The sequence below is a fragment of the Punica granatum genome, chromosome 7, assembly GCF_007655135.1.
Source record: "Punica granatum isolate Tunisia-2019 chromosome 7, ASM765513v2, whole genome shotgun sequence".
Taxonomy (NCBI): domain Eukaryota; kingdom Viridiplantae; phylum Streptophyta; class Magnoliopsida; order Myrtales; family Lythraceae; genus Punica; species Punica granatum.
Genome location: NC_045133.1, coordinates 11,392,178 through 11,411,706, shown reverse-complemented (window position 1 = coordinate 11,411,706; position 19,529 = coordinate 11,392,178). Strand labels below are relative to the sequence as shown.

Here is a 19,529-nt window from a genome sequence, read left to right as displayed (position 1 = left end):
TCACCTCTGTATATATTCTTTTTCATCAAGTCTAATTATTCATTTCATCTATTTTCTCTCACACTTTCAATTACGAGCAAGGGAAAAACTGTTCTAGACCATTTAGAGTTCTTTTTGAACTCAAATATCACCTCTGTATATATTCTTTCTCATCAAGTCCAATCGTTTTGACCATCGAATAAGCTTCTCATCCTCCACCAAATTTAAGATTTCTACTCGCTTCATGCAGTAAGGAATCTCATCTTTTATAAACTAATTTAAATTAAATAAAATTCTTAAATCCTTTCTCCATCGTTTGCCGATATACAACTGCGGAGAAGGTTGTTCAGTTAATATGAAAAATAGACTACAAATTCAAATAACAATTATAGAGGAATAATTGCTTTAAATACTTACTAGAAAAAAAAAACATATTGATAATGCTGAATGATGCGACACTTGCATACAAACATCTAACAAACATCTCGAACAATGAAATTAATCTTGCATAAAAAAGAATAATAATTTTAAGATATTTTAATTCTTTCTAAAATTTGACGACAGTTCTAAATATTTATTTATTATTTTAATCTTTATATGTTGAAATAAAATTATATATTGTTTAGATAGTACGTCTATTATGGTCATAATAATCCACCACTATACATATGGAGGACGCTGGGGAGAGTTTGGGATGGCTAGGTCCATCATATATTAATAAAAATCAATCTTAAATTCTGTAAAAATTCATTATTATTTTAAGCGAAAATTCATAAATTCTTCCCACTTATTTAACGGGCACACACCAAGGACCTTTTTTATGCTCGTTAATAAAATTTGCAGAAGAAAGAAACTTTCATCGGGCGAAATTGAAGTGAAATGTGCTGCCTCGAAAAAAGTATTAAAAAAAAACTGTAACTGCACAGTGTAATTTATTCAATTTATTTAGTACTTTTTAGTGCCAAGCCAGAAAACCATTTGCCATGTCACTAAAAATAAACGGAAAAATTAACAGGTGAGATTTGCAAAAAAAAAAAATATGCATTTCTTTGATAAAAAAAGAAAGTTCATATTAAATTTGGGAAACAAGTAAAGTTCATGATTAATGGTGTAATTCTTTTTGTGGGTTAAAAAAAAAAGAAGAAAAACACTAGTTATTATCTTAAACCTAACTTAGGGGAGATAAACCGGACCCCTGCGGCCACATCGCCCATGAAACCGCTCTAAGAAAACTAGAAGGGTTTTCCTAGCAGTTTACGGGGTTGGGCAGCAGTATTTAGCTACCAAAAAGACTATGAGATAATCAATCGATTAATTTAGTTTTAGGTCCCTCATAAAGAAAACATACAAAAACCACCAATGTAAAATCCAATTGGCCCTCCTTGTACTTGCTTTGCATTATATACAAAATAAACAAATAAATAAGTATTACCGCATGATGGGGCAAGGCATTTAATATTTTCCCACCCACCAAGACAAAGAAATTGAAATTAAAAGGAATGGTTAGACTACCAAAGAAAACCAAAACGTACTATCTCTACCTAGCTTATGGCACTGAACAAATGATAATTTTGGTCCATTTTTCCCTTCCCCGGATGCTATAAGAACCAATCCTCTCTCTTGCCTCATCCAACACACACAATCAATCTAACCACCCTAATTCCTTCTTTTGTCATCGCTTCTATGGCTCTCCAAAACGGTGGAAAGACCGAGGGTGAGCACGAATCCGTTCCTTTTTCAAAGCCGAAAGGTCGGTGGCTTCTGCTGACGGTAAGGATAGTTGCATTTCTGGCTACAGCATCAGCGACGATCGTGATGGCGCTCAACAAAGAGACTAAGACACTAGTGGTGGCCACAATTGGGAGCACTCCGATAACGCTCACCCTTACCGCAAAGTTTCAGCATACCCCAGCATTCGTGTAAGAGCTTACACAAACACGCCCGATTAGGGGCCTACAGTATATATGGCACAAAATATGATATATTATCTTCAGCAATACCAGTGTGACTGGATAAGGCGATCATCAATCTTAATTAATATACACGTGCATGTTTTACATGGTTGCAGCTTATATGAGTGATTATGCAATGCAGGTTCTTCGTTATAGCAAATGCAAATGCTAGTTTCCACAACCTATTGATGATATTGGTGGAAATTTGTGGAAATAAGCTTGACTACAAGGGTCTGCGTCTAGTGCTCGTTGCGGTTTTTGACATGGTACCTTTCATATTTACATATTTCCTGTTATAATAAAATTTTGTGAACCTAACATAAAATAAATAAACGAGAATATAAGAGTGACTTGGAATCTCTTAATTCCAAGCGAGGAACTGATATAGTACACGAATACTACATCAACCCTTTTATCAACTTTGATGCATTTGATTTATTTGGACAAAAGGAAAAGACAAAAGGACAGAAAAAGAAATTAAATCGAAAACATCTGGGAAGAAATTTCGAGTCCATGTTGGAACTGGACAATGTATGGTTCTATTTGTCAGGGAAAAAGAGGATATTTGCTTTTACAGTCAAAACAGGTTTTTTTTTGGTGGAATAAATAAAATTTGATTTGGGGAAAATCATAAAGTAGAAATAGCCAAGCTGCTTCATTCCAAAAAAAAAAAAGAAGAGAGAGAGTCATCTAGTGGGCTTGTTTATTTTTGAAGGGTTCTTCAACTGTTTAGGAACTTAAAAAAAAAAACATGTTTACTTATATTGAAATGACATGATTTTTCCATGAAAATTTTTATTCTTTACTATTCCAAACTGTATGTATGTTAGAGAAGCTCCTTTTTTAGTTTTCTCAAATTTTCATTAGTCTATTATTTCCTTTTTATATTCTAATTTATAACTTCTCTTTTCTAATGAGCTTTCTATCTATAATTTTGTCATTTAATGGTGATTAATCCAATTATGTTCACATCATAAGATTTTTTAGCTTAACAATAGTAAACATATTCTTATAATTTTCTGTGGATGAATAAATTTTGAAAAAGAAAAGAAAAATCGAGATGGAAAGTGAGAATTAATTTTAAATTTTTTTTTCTGAGCAAAAAGGTCAATTTTGACAAATTACAGGGAAAAAGCAACTACTTAGTTCTAACTATATTTTAGGATCTTATCTTTTCGTATATTGGTCTCAGTCAATGAGAAACATAACACTTTGCCATGTGTGGGGGCAGATGGCGGTGGTTCTAGCATCGGCTGGCGATGGAGCAGCGACGTTCATGGCAGAGCTTGGCAAGCGCGGTAATTCGCATGCCCGGTGGAACAAAATCTGTGACAAATTCGATTCCTACTGCGATCGGGGCGGCTGGGCCCTCATTGCTTCCTATATTGGGCTGAGCCTCCTGACGCTCATATCTGCCTTGTCCATGATCCGGCTCATGAAGCCCAAACCTGCTAATCAGCCAACAACAATCCCGTAGTAGCTAGGAAAATCAACTCCTTCCCGAAACCTTTACGCTCTATGATCAGTAAGCAAGATAGATAAGTTAAGCATGTCGTGTGTGACTTATGTTCGATATAATAATAATTAAATGGGTAGATGAGTTAAAACATGTCGTGTGTGACTTCTGTTTGATGAAATGAGCTTCTCTCTGTTTTTTTTTTTCTTTAGGTATCTTTATTATGTCACGTGACATCCTGTTGTCTTACTTCTGTCCTTTTGTATGTGATGAAACCCGAGTTTCAATACCGCTACCCCCCGTTCTTCTTGGACGTAAATCCTCCTTTTATCCATCTTATCGAAATTGGTTCTTTCTTCCCAAGATTAAACATAAATCTATGAGGCCACATTAAATTGCACATATGAATCCACGTACATTGTTCGTGCGGTCAGTATAAGTTCGAACAGCGTTCCCTTCTTTTTTTTTCCAATTAGAAATTGATGTCAAAAACAAAAGTTTTATAAAAGATATACATATAAGATGGAGAAATCGGACGTTGAAGGGATTGGACAGAGAGAAAAGATACTAGATAATGGGGTGAAAATTGGAAGTGTGCAGATATATAATTGGTAATTACTTCATAAATTGATAATGTTATCCTTGATTCCCTAGCCACATAATTGATTAAATTAGATGAAAAATGGGCACTGTATTGCTGAAAAAGGAAATATAAGATCAAATTACCCATTGATTTTTTACAGATAGAAGAGATTATGCGTGATATGCTGACAAAGGTAGGGCATAACGAGGATGGTTTATGCATTAGCTCCACGTTCTTTAAAGCATCCCGTGGAACTATAAATATCGTGCCTCCATCCTACCTGGTGTTTCTCAAATACTACATCTACGTACATATTTTCGGTTACAGGGGATAATAAGGTATGGGAGAAATCTCGATGACGAGAAACAAACTGAAAATCTCTTGATTTTAGTTCAAAGAACACGTGAACGAACTGAACTCTTTTCTCATTGTAGATACGGTTTTAAGAGATGGGCATTTGACCTATCGGTGGCTCCCAGACTGAAGGGACCAAAATTGCCGTCGAAAAATATAAAGAGATTTTAGTCATTCTTACGAGTCTCCCTGAAGAGACTTTTTCCAAGTGCTGTTTACACCATGCATTAAATTTTTCTAAGAGAGTCAAAATCTGATAAAACGATTTTATATTTGCACTTTAATTTCAGTTGAGGCGACTATTGAAAATTCGTTTTGTTTATTAATCACCCATACTTAGCTTGCACTTGGTTTTTGAGTTGGATTATAATCCAACTCAACTTGATTTCGTGCAATGATTGCAAGTATTGACAAATATATTGATGTGTGAGAATATATATATATATATATGTGTGTGTGTTTCTTATAGATGTAAAAGTAGATGGAAAATTTATTATTAAAAAATTGATTATAAAAATGGTTAGGGAAATGTATGAGTGAAAAATTATTATTAAATGGAAGAAAAAAGACAGAACATTAATGATTATATTACTGAACTTGGGGAAAAATAGAGTTGAGTTAGGTAGAGTTGAATTATTATTGAAAATAGCTATATCGTTTAATTCTATTGCAGTGTTGTTAATCTCATCATCGGTGTTACCTCCCATCAAATCTTTATAGTTGCTAGAGCATCTTTGGAGCTTGGTGGGAGGTCTTATAGGTACTATCATACTACTTTTCACGAATTATTTATGCAAAATTAGAGTGAATAAAAGATGTTAGAACTATGATATAATTTAAATTTGACTATTGCAAATAGGATTTTTTCTTTCGAGAAGCATAATAGATGATTACGAAAATATTTAGTATTCTTTTTTGTGAATACAAATGCCAATAAAAAGATGGGGAAATAGTATAGAAAATCACAAATTTTCAATTTTGTTCCAAACCTACCATAAATTTTCTTAAAATCACAAACTCTCGCTTTGTTACCGCAACTGGCAAAATTAATGGTTTTCGAAGATTTGGACGTTCACAGTGCTGACTTGACAAGTGGAGTCTGATGTTGCAATTTTTTTTTTATATAGTTACAAATTCTTAAGTTTGTTTCAGATCCACCAGTTTTTCTTTCTCACAAAATGACAAACTTTTTCTTTATTAGTTAATTATTTCAAAAATATTTATCCTTTCTAATATCGAGATTATTTTAATTCCTAGATATATTTTCTTTTTGGTTTTTTTTTAATACCGTGGGGTGTCCAGTTTTCGTTGGACTAATCCCCATGGTCCCATATGCTAGACTAGATAACCCAGAAGTGTTGGCTGGCCTCAAGGGGTTTCGAACTTGCGACATAGTGGACACATATGTTCTTTCTTACCACCAGACACCCCAAGGGATTGCTTAGTGGTGTATTTATTAGTTAGCATTTGTTAAAATATTAAAATCAACTTGCGCTCGTTTTATAGATATTTAGCGCTGGAATTATTTGAAAATTTAAATTGATTTTGTATCTTATAATAGTGATATCACAGAATAATGCCGGTTTTGCCTCGGATTTAGGTCATGACATTGAGGCATACATCTATAAGTACATATAGAGTCCTATTCAACAACTATTCCATATACGATTGTTAATTACCTAGTTTCGAAAATTCCACATAGTATGGAATCGTAGCAAACACTCCTCAAGAATGGAGCCTGCCTTACTTATAAGAGACAGCTCAATCCAATCCAACAGTGAGATTAGATTGACCAAGCCTGGCTCCATCCAACGGTATCATGTCGTAGCATAGAAGTTTACCAAACTAAGGTAATTCATTATTTTTTTTTATGGAGTAGTTGTTGAAATCGGACTTTATATGTACTTATAAAAGCATGCCTTAATGTCAAGACCCAAATCTAGGGCATGATCGACCGTATCATGTGATCTCAATACCACAATATACTGAATCAATAAAAAATTTGTCATTTGAACAAGTATTTAACATATTGAACTTGAAAATATCATGCATCTCAAGGAGTTTTTTTCAATCATCAAGGATTTTTTTAGTTTTTTAATAATTTCTTTAGTTATATATATATAATTACAAGCAAATTATGGACAAATACCTAAAATTTGCGGAGCTTAATTCACGTGGAGTTGGGGCTTTATAATTTCACTTAGGTGATGCAACTATGTCTCACTTGGCTTTTGTAGATCTATATTTTAACTAGAATTAAAAGGTCAAATTCACATGAAGAATTTGATTTAACATGGTGGGCGCAAGCATGATTCGTTTCCTCGTTTTATACATACACACATAGCTGTTCTATAAAAACTTTTATATTTTTTCTCCTGAAAGATAAATTTTTAATTATTCCATCAGCAGTATTATTTAATTATGAAATGCACCCAAAAATACTATTAAAATTGATCTTCTTGAGAACTCATAAATTATAATTTTATAAGAAGAAAATTAAATTTAGAATAAAATGATTATTGAAATAAAACTATTGCTAATGGATATTGGGGGAAAGTACCACTAAAGAAAAGTGGAAATTTGTGTGAGAAGTATAGAAGTGTTTGGGTGGTTAAAGGATAATGAGTTTATGTTTAACCATTATTTTAGGTTACTAAATGTGAGAAAAAAACTCTTATTTCTTACTTTTATAAAAGTATTAAATAAAATAAAACAAAATAAACATCTATATGTATACTAAAACTCTTAGTTCTTTCTTTTATGAAAGTATAAAATAAAATAAAACAAAATAAATATCTATATCTATACTACTTTTTGTTGGCTATATCTATACTACTTGTACGTGAGAAGAAAAATAGTAATTTGTCTAACACTCTCTTTCCGATATTATCCTAAACGTTTATGTTTGAATCAAATTGCGTATACAATAGTAAAATGAAAAAGATAATTACCCACTAACTCACCTTTGTACTCACCTCACAATTCCTATTTTTTCTCTCATCTCACCCCACACATTTTTTTTTGGGTAAATCTCACTCCACCATTTTATTAACGGTGCTTTGTTCCAAATCTTTTTTAATTAGTTATATTATTGGTTTTATTTTTCTTTTATTTTTATTGTATTTTGATTTGAAATTTCTTACTATAGGTATTGCACATTAATATTGATGGTAGTATGTTTTCTTTTATTAACGGTGCTTTTTTCCAAATCTTTTTTTAATTAGTTATGTTTTCGGCTATATTTTTGTTTTATTTTGATTAAAAGAAATCACTTGCTAGAGGTATGGCACATTAACATCGATGGTAGTATAATTCAGTCTTAAAAGTTCAGTCATAATTAAATATATAAAATTTATTAACTGGAAAAATTAATGAGATATCAAATTACGCTATGTATCTTATGGTTTCACATTTTTTTATCAAATTATCCTATACTTTTAAAATTATGTAAACTATTCCATGGTTTGCATTTTTTTTCAAATCTATCCCGCCGTTATATTTTCCATCAACATTTAACGTTCTTGCCACTATGGCCATTTATCCGTGATAGATTTCAAAAAAAAAATAATTAAAACAATGTGATAGATTTGGAGCCTACTTACGTTTTATTAACGGTAAATATAATATCGGAATAGATTTGAAAAAAAATGTAAACCATGAGATATTTTTGATAATTTTAAAAACATATGAGAAATTTGAAAAAAAATGAAATCATGAGATATATAAGGTAAAAATTTCTTTATGAAATAATTCCACATTGGTATACATAAAAATATAATGGTAAATTACATTAGTGGTCCAAAAAGTTGTATAAATGTATCAGGTTGGTCCAAAAAGTTTTTTTTGCTACTTAATAGTACGAAATGTTTCAAAACCGTAACAATGTAGTACATTCCGTTAATTCACCATTGATGCCGTCAAGAGACGCTAACGTGGCTCGCTACGTGTCAGCTCTTTTCTGACGTGGCCGAAACAGTAGACTGATGTGGCATCCGGATCACTGGATCGGGTCAAAATGGGTCGGACAAACTTTTAATTAAAACTCCAAACTTTTTAAAATTTCAAAATGACCTAAACTTTTTTGAACTTTTTCAATTTTGCCCCAACCTCCTCTCTCCTCCACTATTCATCGTCTTCCTCCTCCCCCTCCACTGTTCATCCCAGACCTGGCGAGTTCCCGTGCAACGGCCCCCACTTGGCCGACCGTACGTGGTCGAGGATGCCGTTGAAGGAAGCTCGAGTACCACAAAAGCTTGGATCTGGGCTTCCTTCAGTGTAATTATCCCTTTTTGGCTCTCCTCTTCCAGGTCTCGGCCTTGGTCGACTTCGTATTCAATGGATTCGATTCCTCCGAAGTTCTCCTCTACAGTAACACCACAGTCAAGTCGCGAGTCCTCTCTTTGACGAGCAACACACCCTTTGGCTCGGAGTTGAAGGAAGCCCAGACGAAGTCGAAGTCGGACTCGGACTCTCTCTCTCTCTCTCTCTCTCTGGTACGAAGTGAGAAAGCTTCCATTGGCTTTGGGAGTCCAAGAAGCGCGGCCTTGGACTTCGGATTGATGGAGAAGCGCTGAGAACTGGAGTTTGAGCTCGGAACCAGGCTGTTCTGCCGGGGATGAACAGTGGAGTGGAGGAGGAAGACGATGAACAGTGGAGGAAGAGAGAGGGTTGGGGCAAAATTGAAAAAGTTTAAAAAATTTAGGTCGTTTTGAAATTTTACAAAGTTTGGAGTTTTAATTAAAATTAAAAAATATTTTTTTATTATAATATTATTGTCACGTCAGCATTTTATCTAACGGCGTCAATCATGAATTCACGAAATATACTACATTGTTACGGTTTTGAAACATTTTGTACCATCAAGTAGCAAAAAAAACTTTTTGGACCAACTTGATACATTTGTAAAATCTTTTGAACCACCAATGTAATTTACCATAAATATAAATATATATAAAAATATATTCTCTTAGTCGGTTGGCTTGCCCCCAGGGATTTCCGTTGAAACTGCGTGCGGAGTGGGTTCCTGTTGACCCTTTCCTCCTCCTCGTCGCATGACTTGACCAAAACCCGAAACCCTCCGTTTTTACTTTTCTTCCAATATTGGAACCCCCGCGTCATTGTTTCACTTTTATTGGTAAATATTAACGAAATAATACAATGCAATATAATTTGTACATACAAAAAGTCCACTTATCCTAAATCTGGCTCTAATTTTACTTTATCGGCGAAATCTCCTGCGTTAGTTTTTTTTTTCGATTTTCATCCCATATTAGATTTGTGAGTCTCCATATAACAATAAAGATAATATATTAAATTAACAATTAATAAATTTACTAAAGAGAAAAGTATATATCATTTCATCGATACATTTATTAAGAATGTATCTGATTCAAAAATTTGGAGAGATCTACCGTATATATGCATATTAAGAATATAATTGTGTGTCCAACTTATAGGTACACCGTGAAGTAGTAAGAAAAAATATATGTTCTCAAAGAAATTATATATATATATATATAATATAATAATAAAATTCAATGTACAGATAAATCCTTCTAAAAGTTCTACATATTAACCCCACGTTCCCAAAATATTTTAAAAAAATATTCAAAAAATCTGTTATCTGTCTATCATCCATCTATCGCCTATTACTCATTATCTATAACTTCTCCTTTTCAATCTTTGTCCATATTAGAACTGGACCTGCTTGAAGTATCAACGGGAAAAAAATAGTAAAATTACTATAAAACTTTTCGCTCATCTTTTTTCTATTCACTCACGAATTTGGGTTTAAAGCTTTTATATTGCGAATATTGTTTTTCTCACTCAAAAATATAGTTGATCAATTTATTATTTTTATACTCAATGATAAATTTCATTATCTATTATATGTCTATCAAAATTGTCCCTCACTTTGGAGTAGCAATATGTGTAGATAGATATCTATCTATCACATTCTTAAATCGATAGTTAAACCTCGATTTCACGTATTATTTCCTAACGCAATGAAAATACTCTCGTGATATATAAATAAATAAAATTATTTTCTTTTTGGAGAAAGCCGACGTATAAATAAAAGTTGAAAGAAAAGAAATAAAAAGGCCCTGGATCCGCAAACTGCTGCACCATACCAAATTCCATCCAACACGCCTTGTCAGTCTTACAAACAAATCTGCCTTTACCCTTTCTTGGAGAACGAGGTTGTTTTCTCACTTGGAGAACGAGGTTGTGTTTGTGTAGGTCGGTCAAATCTCCAGCAGATAATTATCCCCCTCAAAAAAAAAAAAAAACAGAGATTCCAAATCGAATCAATCCTTTTTTTCCCACTTTTTTTTTTTTTTTTGGTGTTGTATAGGAACTATTGATGGAGGGGTTTACATAAATTACGTGGGGGGGGAGTTCAATTCCAAAGAGAGATCCTTTTCTTAATTTGTCACCTTCTGTGTTCTTGGGAGGGGGGGTAACATTAATTGCTACAGAACCTTTCCATTTTACGATTAGTTTCCTCGAAAAACCAATAGCCATAATAACAATCAACCCTTTACGGATTGGCTGATCCGGGAATTGCCCTTTTGCTGTTTCTTTGTGAAGGGGGGCTGGAAACTGTTTCTGGGTATTGGTTTTGATCGATTTGGGGTTCGGATTGGTTGGGAAAGTTTGCGTATTTCTGAGGGATTTGCAATGGCAGACGGCCCTATGGAACAGTCCAACATGGACGTGGTGGAGGCTCCATTGATGGAGGTTAGACTTCAGTTGCAGTCTTGGCCATGAAATCTTTATTGACTGCTTACCCTAATTCACCTGCTGTTTGCGTGTTTGTGTTCCTTCTGATGGACCTTTTGATTGTTCATGGTGATGATTTGGGGTTTGCTTCCATCACGTGATTAGTAGCTGATCCGTTCTATGCTCTGTTTATTGTCACCTGTGATTCAGGTTAGCACCGTTGTTTAGCAAAGTAGACACATATTGCAGAATCACAGGGGAGGTGGATGTTTTGGGGGAGTTAGGAGGATAGGTCATTTTAGGGATTTGATTGATGATTGATGGTGCTCTGAGACCTAGGGTTCCGAATGCGGCCCCAGATTATAGTGAAAGCAATTGGTGATAGAATTGCTTGCTAAGCGTGTGTTTTTAGGTTTCAGTGACCCAATTCAGATGTGTGAATGAGGAACATGATCAGTTTTTTGATTTTTTGCTGCTGATGAAACTTCGATGGAATTTTTCTTCTGATACTCCACTGCAATATTTAGGTACAAGTGCTAGTATTCCTGTTGGGACTCGATCTCTATTGTGGCTGAACGTCACTCACTTTAGTGACTAATTCCTTGACAGAGTTGCAGGAATTAGCGACTATGCACTAGTATCTTTCATCTGTTGCGGATAGTTGAATCCAATTCATGGTTAAAAGCCTGTGGAGATCAGGTCACCTTATTGTCTGTTGTAGCCTTGGATTTTTGAGATTCAGTTAGATAGAGCAGGATTTGATTAGATGGGGACTTGATTGATTTAGAAATAAGCTTTAGTTGGTATCGATTAAATCTTTTTATTCTATCCTGATGATGCCCTCATTACATAGTGCTCAAGAACCATATTCCCCTTATGGTTACTGCCAATTGAGTTTGCTTCGACATGCAATAGTCCTTGGTGCAGCCTCAATTGCATTGTCATTATGAGTCTTTAATACTGGATGGAGTCTCTGCAATAAAAACAAAAAATGCTTGCATGCTATCTTTGTAGATGCTTACAGAATATGAATTTTGCAGGATCAGCACTCTAAGGATGCGAAGATGAGTGATAATGCATCGGAATGCTCAGGCAGTCCTCGGAGTCGAACAGTAAAGAACTTTTCCCCTCTGAAAATGGCTGAGTTAGAGAAAATAAAATCCATGTTTTCTCATAGTCTAAAAATGCAAGACTTGAAGGGCCTTGGGATTGTAAGCTTGATTTTGAAGTGTGCATCCTGTTATCCTATCACCAAAATACTCCACTATCTCGGTTTCTACCAGTCTTCATACTGTGTTTCAAATGGGACTGATGGCGAACATTTGAATTTTCTGGGATTATGTATATTGGAAGAGGGTATCTTGTGAATTAATTGGACATGCATGTATTACCTGCAGGTATCAGCTAGATGGGATCCTTCTGAAGCCTGTAGGCCTGTGCTCGATGAAGCTCCCGTATTTTATCCGACTGTGAAGGTAATTTGCTCTTGATGTTTACTTTGTCCCATTCTCACCACTGTATATTGCCACATGACTTACTGAAGCAATTTTAGTAATTCATGGGTGAAGGACAAATTATAACATGAACTGGTTCTAAAGATATTATTTGACTACATATGATCTATATAAGCTGTGTGTTTCATGATCAATGCATTCCCCATCAATAATTCTATTTTATCTTGTCTAAGATGAACTGCTTTCCCAATTGTCTTGAGGTTTAAATTTTCCTTGTGCAAAGCCACTTTTGTGCATTGGCTTGATGAATTTCAGTTATTTGTAGTCAAAGGAGAGACTCTATAAGCCATGTTCAATGAAGCTTTGTATTTTATGTAGATTTGTTTTTTTAATTAAAACTCTTGTGAACATTTAATGGTTCTGTTGGTGCCTTTATGATGGAATGGTGGCCTATTGACCTTTCTTGGAGGTAAAAAATTCCTGGTTGCAATTTCATTAACTATTGACTTTTAATAGGAATTTGAAGATACCCTCGGCTACATAGCAAAGATCCGCTCTAAGGCTGAGTCATATGGAATATGCCGGATAGTTCCCCCTGCTTCTTGGAAACCTCCTTGCCTTCTTAAACAGAAAGATATCTGGGAAGGTGCTAAATTTTCGACTCGAATTATGCAAGTGGACTTGCTTCAGAATCGAGAGCCCATGAGGAAAAAAACCCGTGGTCGGAAGCGGAAGCGCAAGGGGAACTGTCGAATGACAAAGAATAAGCAGAGTGCCACTTCTAACTCGGATTGCTATGCGACTCCTGCATCTGAGGAGAAGTTCGGGTTCCAGACGGGGGCAGATTTTACACTCGCAGAGTTTCAAAAATTTGCTCTTGGCTTTAAACAGTCTTATTTTGAAGTGAAGGACTCAGCTGCAGCAAAGAGTATTGGGTGGGAGCCTACAGTGGACGATATTGAGGGTGAGTATTGGCGGATCATTGAGCAACCAACAGATGAAGTCGAGGTATGGATATGGCTTTGAAGTTCTCTTTTATGTGTTGGTTCTGCAATTTTTCTCTTTGTTCCTTTCACTTTTGGAGGCATTTCAGTATTTCATAGTTAACCCTTGTATATTGGACTCAAACAGATCCAAAACAAATGAACAAAAGAATATTATTTGTTATATGATTTTAGCTATTATTCTGGACAATCATATTTCCACCAGTTCCTTTCTACAAAACAAATTGCCATCAGTCACCACCAGCTTAATGCTTATTTGCTGATCATACCATAATTTTATTACATCACAGGTATATTATGGAGCTGACCTGGAAACAGGAACATTTGGAAGTGGATTTCCAAAATCTACCTCGACTTCAACTGATGGTGACTCGGATAAATATGTAAAGTCAGGGTGGAATCTGAATAACTTTCCACGGCTGCCTGGTTCAGTGTTATCTTTCGAGGAGAGTCATATCTCAGGGGTTTTAGTGCCATGGCTCTATGTTGGGATGTGCTTTTCATCATTTTGTTGGGTATGTTATCAATCTATATGAACTAGTAACCATTCTATCGCAATTGTCTAGACTCAGCTTAGATCAAATTATGTATAATCTAGATGTAAGTTGTATTTTTCCCAAGAAAACAATTGAAACTTGTTCTGCATTTGATTTCATTCTGAAACATTTTAGTAGTTTCTCAAAATGATGTTAGAAAATCTAATTTAAGTCAGAGGCAATGCATTACTTCAGAGTCCCGAAAAGATTAAATCCCTTTCTCTCACAGTGGATCACTACTAATTGGTTTTTTTTTTTTTTAATGTTCACACACATTCTCTCTAGTTTAGCTTTGCTCAGAGTTTTAATGCTGATTTTCTGATTCATATAAAACAGCATGTTGAAGACCATCACCTCTACTCGCTCAATTATCTTCACTTTGGGGACGCAAAAGTATGGTATGGGGTTCCCGGAAGCCATGCCACCAAGTTGGAGAGAGTTATGCGGAAGCATCTACCCGATCTTTTTGAAGAACAACCTCATCTACTTAATGAGCTGGTAAGTAACTCTCACAATCTTTCTCTTCGCCAATTTCTTGCTGGATCATCATCTTCGGCCTATTAGTTTTTTCAAGTACAAAATATGGGGATCGAGTTTCTTCTTTGTTGACTGTTGCAATGTAATTATATGAGTATTTTTTTATAGCTAATTTAATGCTATCCATGAACATTGTATAGCTTTATTTCTTGAGGTCTATTGGCTCTTTGTGTAATTGGATAAGGATTCATTAACTGCATATTTTTTTTTGGAATAATTACCAAGCTCTAAATTTGGAGTTGGGGACAGTGGCCTTAACTTTCTTTTGAGCAATTTAACCTTTGTGTTCATGCAATAAGTGATAATAGACACCTTATAGTAAAAAATGTCTGGCTGAGAAGGAAAAATTACAGAAGAGGATGATCGTCAGTTGGGTTTTCCACTGTAGCCTCATCGCTTAGTGCCAAAGCCATCTTTGGGCACTAAACGTCATCACTACTGAATTTTTGGGGGTGGGGGATGTGGGTGTAATTTTATCCTAACTTAGCAGTTATGGCGACCACCCCTGTAGTTCAGAGGCAGTTGGGTAATTATACGTTTTCTTGCTTAATTTTATATTTATATTTATTTTAGAATAAAATATGCTTATTCCTGTTTATAAATTATCTGATACCATGCATGTCATTTGTAATGGGTCCATTCCATTCGTTTCCTGCATGCAAAAATGCGCAAAAAGTTCATTATCTTGCCTTAAGAGAATTTCCATTTGCTACTGATAGAACTTGGTCTGATTAACTTTTGCACGATGTATGTTGGGCAGGTGACTCAGTTGTCCCCGTCTATCTTAAAGGCCGAGGGGGTCCCAGTGTATCGGGCAGTCCAGTGCTCTGGGGAATTTGTCCTCACATTCCCGAGGGCTTACCATGCTGGGTTCAACTGTGGGTTTAACTGTGCTGAAGCAGTCAACGTGGCACCAGTTGATTGGTTAGAACATGGGCAGAATGCAGTGGAGTTGTACAGCAAGCAGTGTCGCAAGACTTCAATCTCTCATGACAAACTGCTCTTTATATCGGCAAGAAGAGCTGTCAGGGCCCTCTGGGAGGTATTGGTGTTAGGGAAGGAGACTTTGGAGAATCTAAGGTGGAAAGCTGCTTGCGGAAAAGAAGGGGTGCTGACACAGGCAGTTAAGGTTGGCCTGTCTATCTCTTATGCTAGTTAGGATGGCTCTGTGTTGATCCAACTGAAAACCAATTTAAGCTATTAAGGTAAATGATTACCGAACATATTATCAGGGTACAAAAGCTGGATAGGTTGATCATTCGGACGGGTCAGATGAGGACTAGAGCATAGGCCTGTACAGTTTTATGAAAATGGGATTGAGAATTGAATTTGTTAAATTGCCTGGTTTTTGCTTGAGTTCACAAGACTGGCATCCCTTTTGCAGCTGCAATAATATATGTCATAGTGAATATTGATTTATTTTAACGGTATATTGTGGGTTTGGTTAGATGTCATTGAACCACTTGTTGAACCTATTAATTCACAAATCTACAGCATTGGGTGTCTGGTTCTGAAAGCCTGGCTGCTGTATACTGTTCTTACCCCTAGAATTTCCATTTATCCTTTCAATAGTTTTATATTATTTTACTCTAACCTGCATGTGTCAAATCTTCCTCACACATGAGGGTAAATGAACTTGTACTGTATTGTTGCTCTAGATTCCCACTAATCTAGGATCTTAGGATGAAGTATATCAGGCTAATACAAGTGCTTGGCTAAGATTAAGGTGTACGCTATTTTTGCGGAAAGCGTTAAATCTCATTTTTCTAATTTTGCAGATGAGGATAGAGATGGAGGAGGAAAGAATAGATCGCCTTCCTAGTTGGCTTAAACTACAACCTACGGGATCTGGTCTCAATGACTCTGGGATTGAGAGAGAGTGCTTCAAGTGCTTCTATGACCTTCACCTCTCTGCGGTCACCTGTCGGTGCTCCCCTGACCGTTTTGCATGCCTCAAGCATGCAAAACTCTCTTGTTCTTGTGAAGAGGACGACAGATTTGTGCTTTTGAAGTACGACGTCAAGACGCTGAACTTGCTGGTCGAGGCACTGGAAGGCGGACAGGAAGCCTTGAAGGAGTGGATATCCAGAGAGTCGGTTTCTCCCAAGAAAGAAGAGACTTTTTCTTCTGAGGTGGTGCTGTCCAAGTTCCAGCAAGGAAGGAGCCCGGATACTGTTATCTCTTATGAATCTTTGCTTGGGAAGGACGGAGAGGAGACCAAAATTGATTTGAATACTATTGAGTCGACCAAAGGAGAGAACGGGCTATTGGGTGGTGGTTGTAAGGTGTTTGGGGTCGACCTTTCCCTTCAGGATCAGCACACTCCTGAACAAAAGTCAAATGGTCCATTGACCAGTGCAAATGAAGACAGCTCAGAAGAGAAATCCTCTTTGACTGGCACGAACTGTTCTGTTAAGAGGTCAATCCCTTGTGCAGAGCCTATAGATTTTGGATCTATCATGATTGGGAAGCGTTGGTCCTCAAAGCAGACCATTTTTCCTAATGGTGCGTTGCGATTCAAAATGGAGCTGTTGCTTTAGTGTGGTATCTAAGTTACTTGTCTACTGATGGACCAACCCTTTGACTTCCACAGGATACAAGAGTCGCATCAATTTCTTTAGCGTGCTCAGTCCCAACAAGATCTGTAGCTACATATCAGAAGTTGCGGATGCGGGGCTTCTTGGGCCTATTTTCAAGGTGGTTATATTTCCTGTCATTATCTTGAAATGCGAATTTTTCGCTTGCAGTATTTATATTCCAGGATTTTCTTTCAAGGGTTATTATCATTTATTTGATGTGCAGATCTGAGAAATCTCACTTCCCTGCACTTTTGTGTTTTGCTTGGAATGATTGGACTAGAAAATCTAGCATTCTTATGCCGGGTTTGCTATGAAGAAAAGAAACTTAGAATTTTGCCATTCTATGCAGGGAAACCATTTCTTTCCACTCCCATTATAACAGACATGCTATATGTGTCAAATATTTTAGAGGGAGGAATCATTTTCTAGAAAGTTTGATAAAGCGCAAAACATTTACGGGAATGTCCTTAAGCATGTCTTCCAATGTTGCGGACTACCTTTTTCCTAGTTTTACTTTCCACAAGGATTTTCTTGCAGGGCATTTCTACGAAATTTCGTGTTTTGATAGTTGGCTAGTTTAAGGTGATGTTTGGGTTTTTAGCTTGTAGATCATCTGATTGTCCCTGATTTTCATTGGTTTTCATCAATTCCAGGTTACGTTGGAGGAATCTCCTGCTGTAACTTTTGCCGATGTTTCAGCAGAGAAGTGCTGGGATTCAGTCGTCCAACAACTAAAGCAGGAAGTTGCTAGGCAGAGCAGCTTAGGAGTACAAGGACTGCCCACATTTGATGAATTGCAGACTGTCAATGGCCTAGATATGTTTGGGTTCTCATCGCCACAAGTCATCCAGGTATTTGACCCTTAAAAACCTTCGTCTCTTTAATAAATATCTTCTTTTTAAGATTGTAAACCCTCATTTCAGATCCTGAGCTACCAGTGCCTTCTGTCTGAAAAATGGGATATGAATTCGGAATGGATATGAGCTACTTTTATATCTTTAGATAGATATTTTCTTCTTTGTGGCATCTCACTTGTAATGGTTTCTCTTTATGCGTAAAGTAAAATCGGAAAACGGGTTCAGGGTTTTTAACGTGGATCTGGAGTGTCGAACCTGAACTGTCAATAGTTGCGACTCCACTAGTCATGCCGGTTTTCCCTTACTATGATAAACTGAGATTAGATTTTATGGCTTATATTCTTTTTGATCGGTTGTTTTTGAAGATGATTGAAGCTATGGATCCAAACCGTCAGTGCACAGATTACTGGAACCAGAAATTAGGCAGAAATTTTTCGCAAGTCTGTTCCGTCGATGCAAGTAAGCATGAACTTGGTGGACCAAACATGGAGATTGTTGGGGCGGCAAAGCAATCAATTTGAAGGACCATACTTTCTGCTGTTGCGCGCTTCCTTGGTAGGCAGGCAAGGCGCCACTGACCACAATTTTGTCCTGGAATTTCTGGGAGTTGTATGGATAAATAAGGAGAGATGAGGATGCTGGTTCATGAATCTAACCCGACACATTCTTTGTTCGTTCAGGCTAGGGTTCGTAGGGCCTATTCTTTGTAGCTGAACAGGATCAGTCGATTGATCCCGCACATGCCATGTGCATATACTTGTTCGAAAACATGCCTTTTTTTCGTGGCCTAACTAGGTAGGTATTGATTCTCGACTCAGGATATTGGCATTGCTCATAGATAAAAGGTTGTATTGACACAAATTCTTTCTAATACATGAAAATGTAGGTATAATTTCGATTCTACTACCAGAAATTGATCCTGTTACTTAGATATATATACGTCAATGCCATACTTTTGCATTAGAGAATATTAGCCCTAATGTGCGTGCGCCATTACTTTTGGGATCGAATTGAACCCATTATTCTCTAGTCTTGTGTTTAAACTCGACTAATGTTAGGGGGGAAAAAATAAAAACTCGATCGAGGTGTGCTAAAATATGTGCGAATAAAGGTAAATATTATATCTAATTAAATAAATAATAGTATAGATGAATATCCATATCTTTTTTTTTTCAGTAGACATCTATTTATTTTTTATACATTGAAATTATACACATTTAACATATTAAATTAGTAACATTGTTTCACCAAAAAAAAAAAACATATGATCTGTGCATACTTACACCCACGAAAAAAGAAAGACAAAATTGAAAAATGAGTAAATAAAGAAGTGAGAAAATATGCTTGCAAATTGGCTTCACTAACCTTCACCTTCTTCCCTTTTTCGTAGAAAAATTTTTGTCAATAAGAATCGAGAATCAAGGAAAAAGAAAAATTGGTGGAGTTATAAGTTTATAACGAAATAGAAGCTATTTTATCAACATTGGCTAGTTCAAGGGGTTTGACGCTCGTTCC

The 19,529-nt window shown here is 36.0% G+C and overlaps 2 protein-coding genes across 3 annotated transcripts; both read left to right on the top strand.

Moving 5' to 3' along the window:
• Nucleotides 1-1,600: 1,600 nt before the first annotated feature.
• Nucleotides 1,601-3,706, top strand: LOC116213184 (CASP-like protein 1B1). Its single transcript, XM_031548033.1, has 3 exons — nt 1,601-1,898; nt 2,074-2,197; nt 3,163-3,706. The coding sequence occupies exons 1-3, from the start codon at nt 1,663-1,665 to the stop codon at nt 3,406-3,408; spliced, it is 606 nt and encodes a 201-aa protein (XP_031403893.1). The 5' UTR covers nt 1,601-1,662; the 3' UTR covers nt 3,409-3,706.
• Nucleotides 3,707-10,469: 6,763 nt separating this feature from the next.
• LOC116214161 (lysine-specific demethylase JMJ18-like) lies at nt 10,470-18,920 on the top strand. Of its 2 annotated transcripts, XM_031549488.1 has the most exons (12): nt 10,470-11,065; nt 12,088-12,159; nt 12,445-12,522; nt 13,018-13,509; nt 13,796-14,020; nt 14,378-14,539; nt 15,339-15,707; nt 16,357-17,083; nt 17,172-17,275; nt 17,811-18,008; nt 18,380-18,577; nt 18,695-18,920. In XM_031549488.1, the coding sequence occupies exons 1-11, from the start codon at nt 11,006-11,008 to the stop codon at nt 18,533-18,535; spliced, it is 2,643 nt and encodes an 880-aa protein (XP_031405348.1). In that variant the 5' UTR covers nt 10,470-11,005; the 3' UTR covers nt 18,536-18,577; nt 18,695-18,920. The 2 variants fall into 2 exon arrangements, with proteins under 2 accessions (XP_031405348.1, XP_031405347.1); XM_031549487.1 differs by having other exon boundaries at nt 18,380-18,920.
• Nucleotides 18,921-19,529: the final 609 nt, after the last annotated feature.

What these genes read in the sequence shown, in the direction of transcription:
- LOC116213184 (XM_031548033.1), top strand. Translation starts at nt 1,663, where the DNA reads ATGGCTCTCCAAAACGGTGGAAAGACCGAGGGTGAGCACGAATCCGTT. An exon ending in CAGCATACCCCAGCATTCGT is followed by an intron (nt 1,899 to 2,073) that starts GTAAGAGCTTAC and finishes TATGCAATGCAG; the next exon opens with GTTCTTCGTTATAGCAAATG. An exon ending in TCGTTGCGGTTTTTGACATG is followed by an intron (nt 2,198 to 3,162) that starts GTACCTTTCATA and finishes GTGTGGGGGCAG; the next exon opens with ATGGCGGTGGTTCTAGCATC.
- LOC116214161 (XM_031549488.1), top strand. Translation starts at nt 11,006, where the DNA reads ATGGCAGACGGCCCTATGGAACAGTCCAACATGGACGTGGTGGAGGCT. An exon ending in AACCAACAGATGAAGTCGAG is followed by an intron (nt 13,510 to 13,795) that starts GTATGGATATGG and finishes ATTACATCACAG; the next exon opens with GTATATTATGGAGCTGACCT. An exon ending in CATCGCCACAAGTCATCCAG is followed by an intron (nt 18,009 to 18,379) that starts GTATTTGACCCT and finishes TTGTTTTTGAAG; the next exon opens with ATGATTGAAGCTATGGATCC.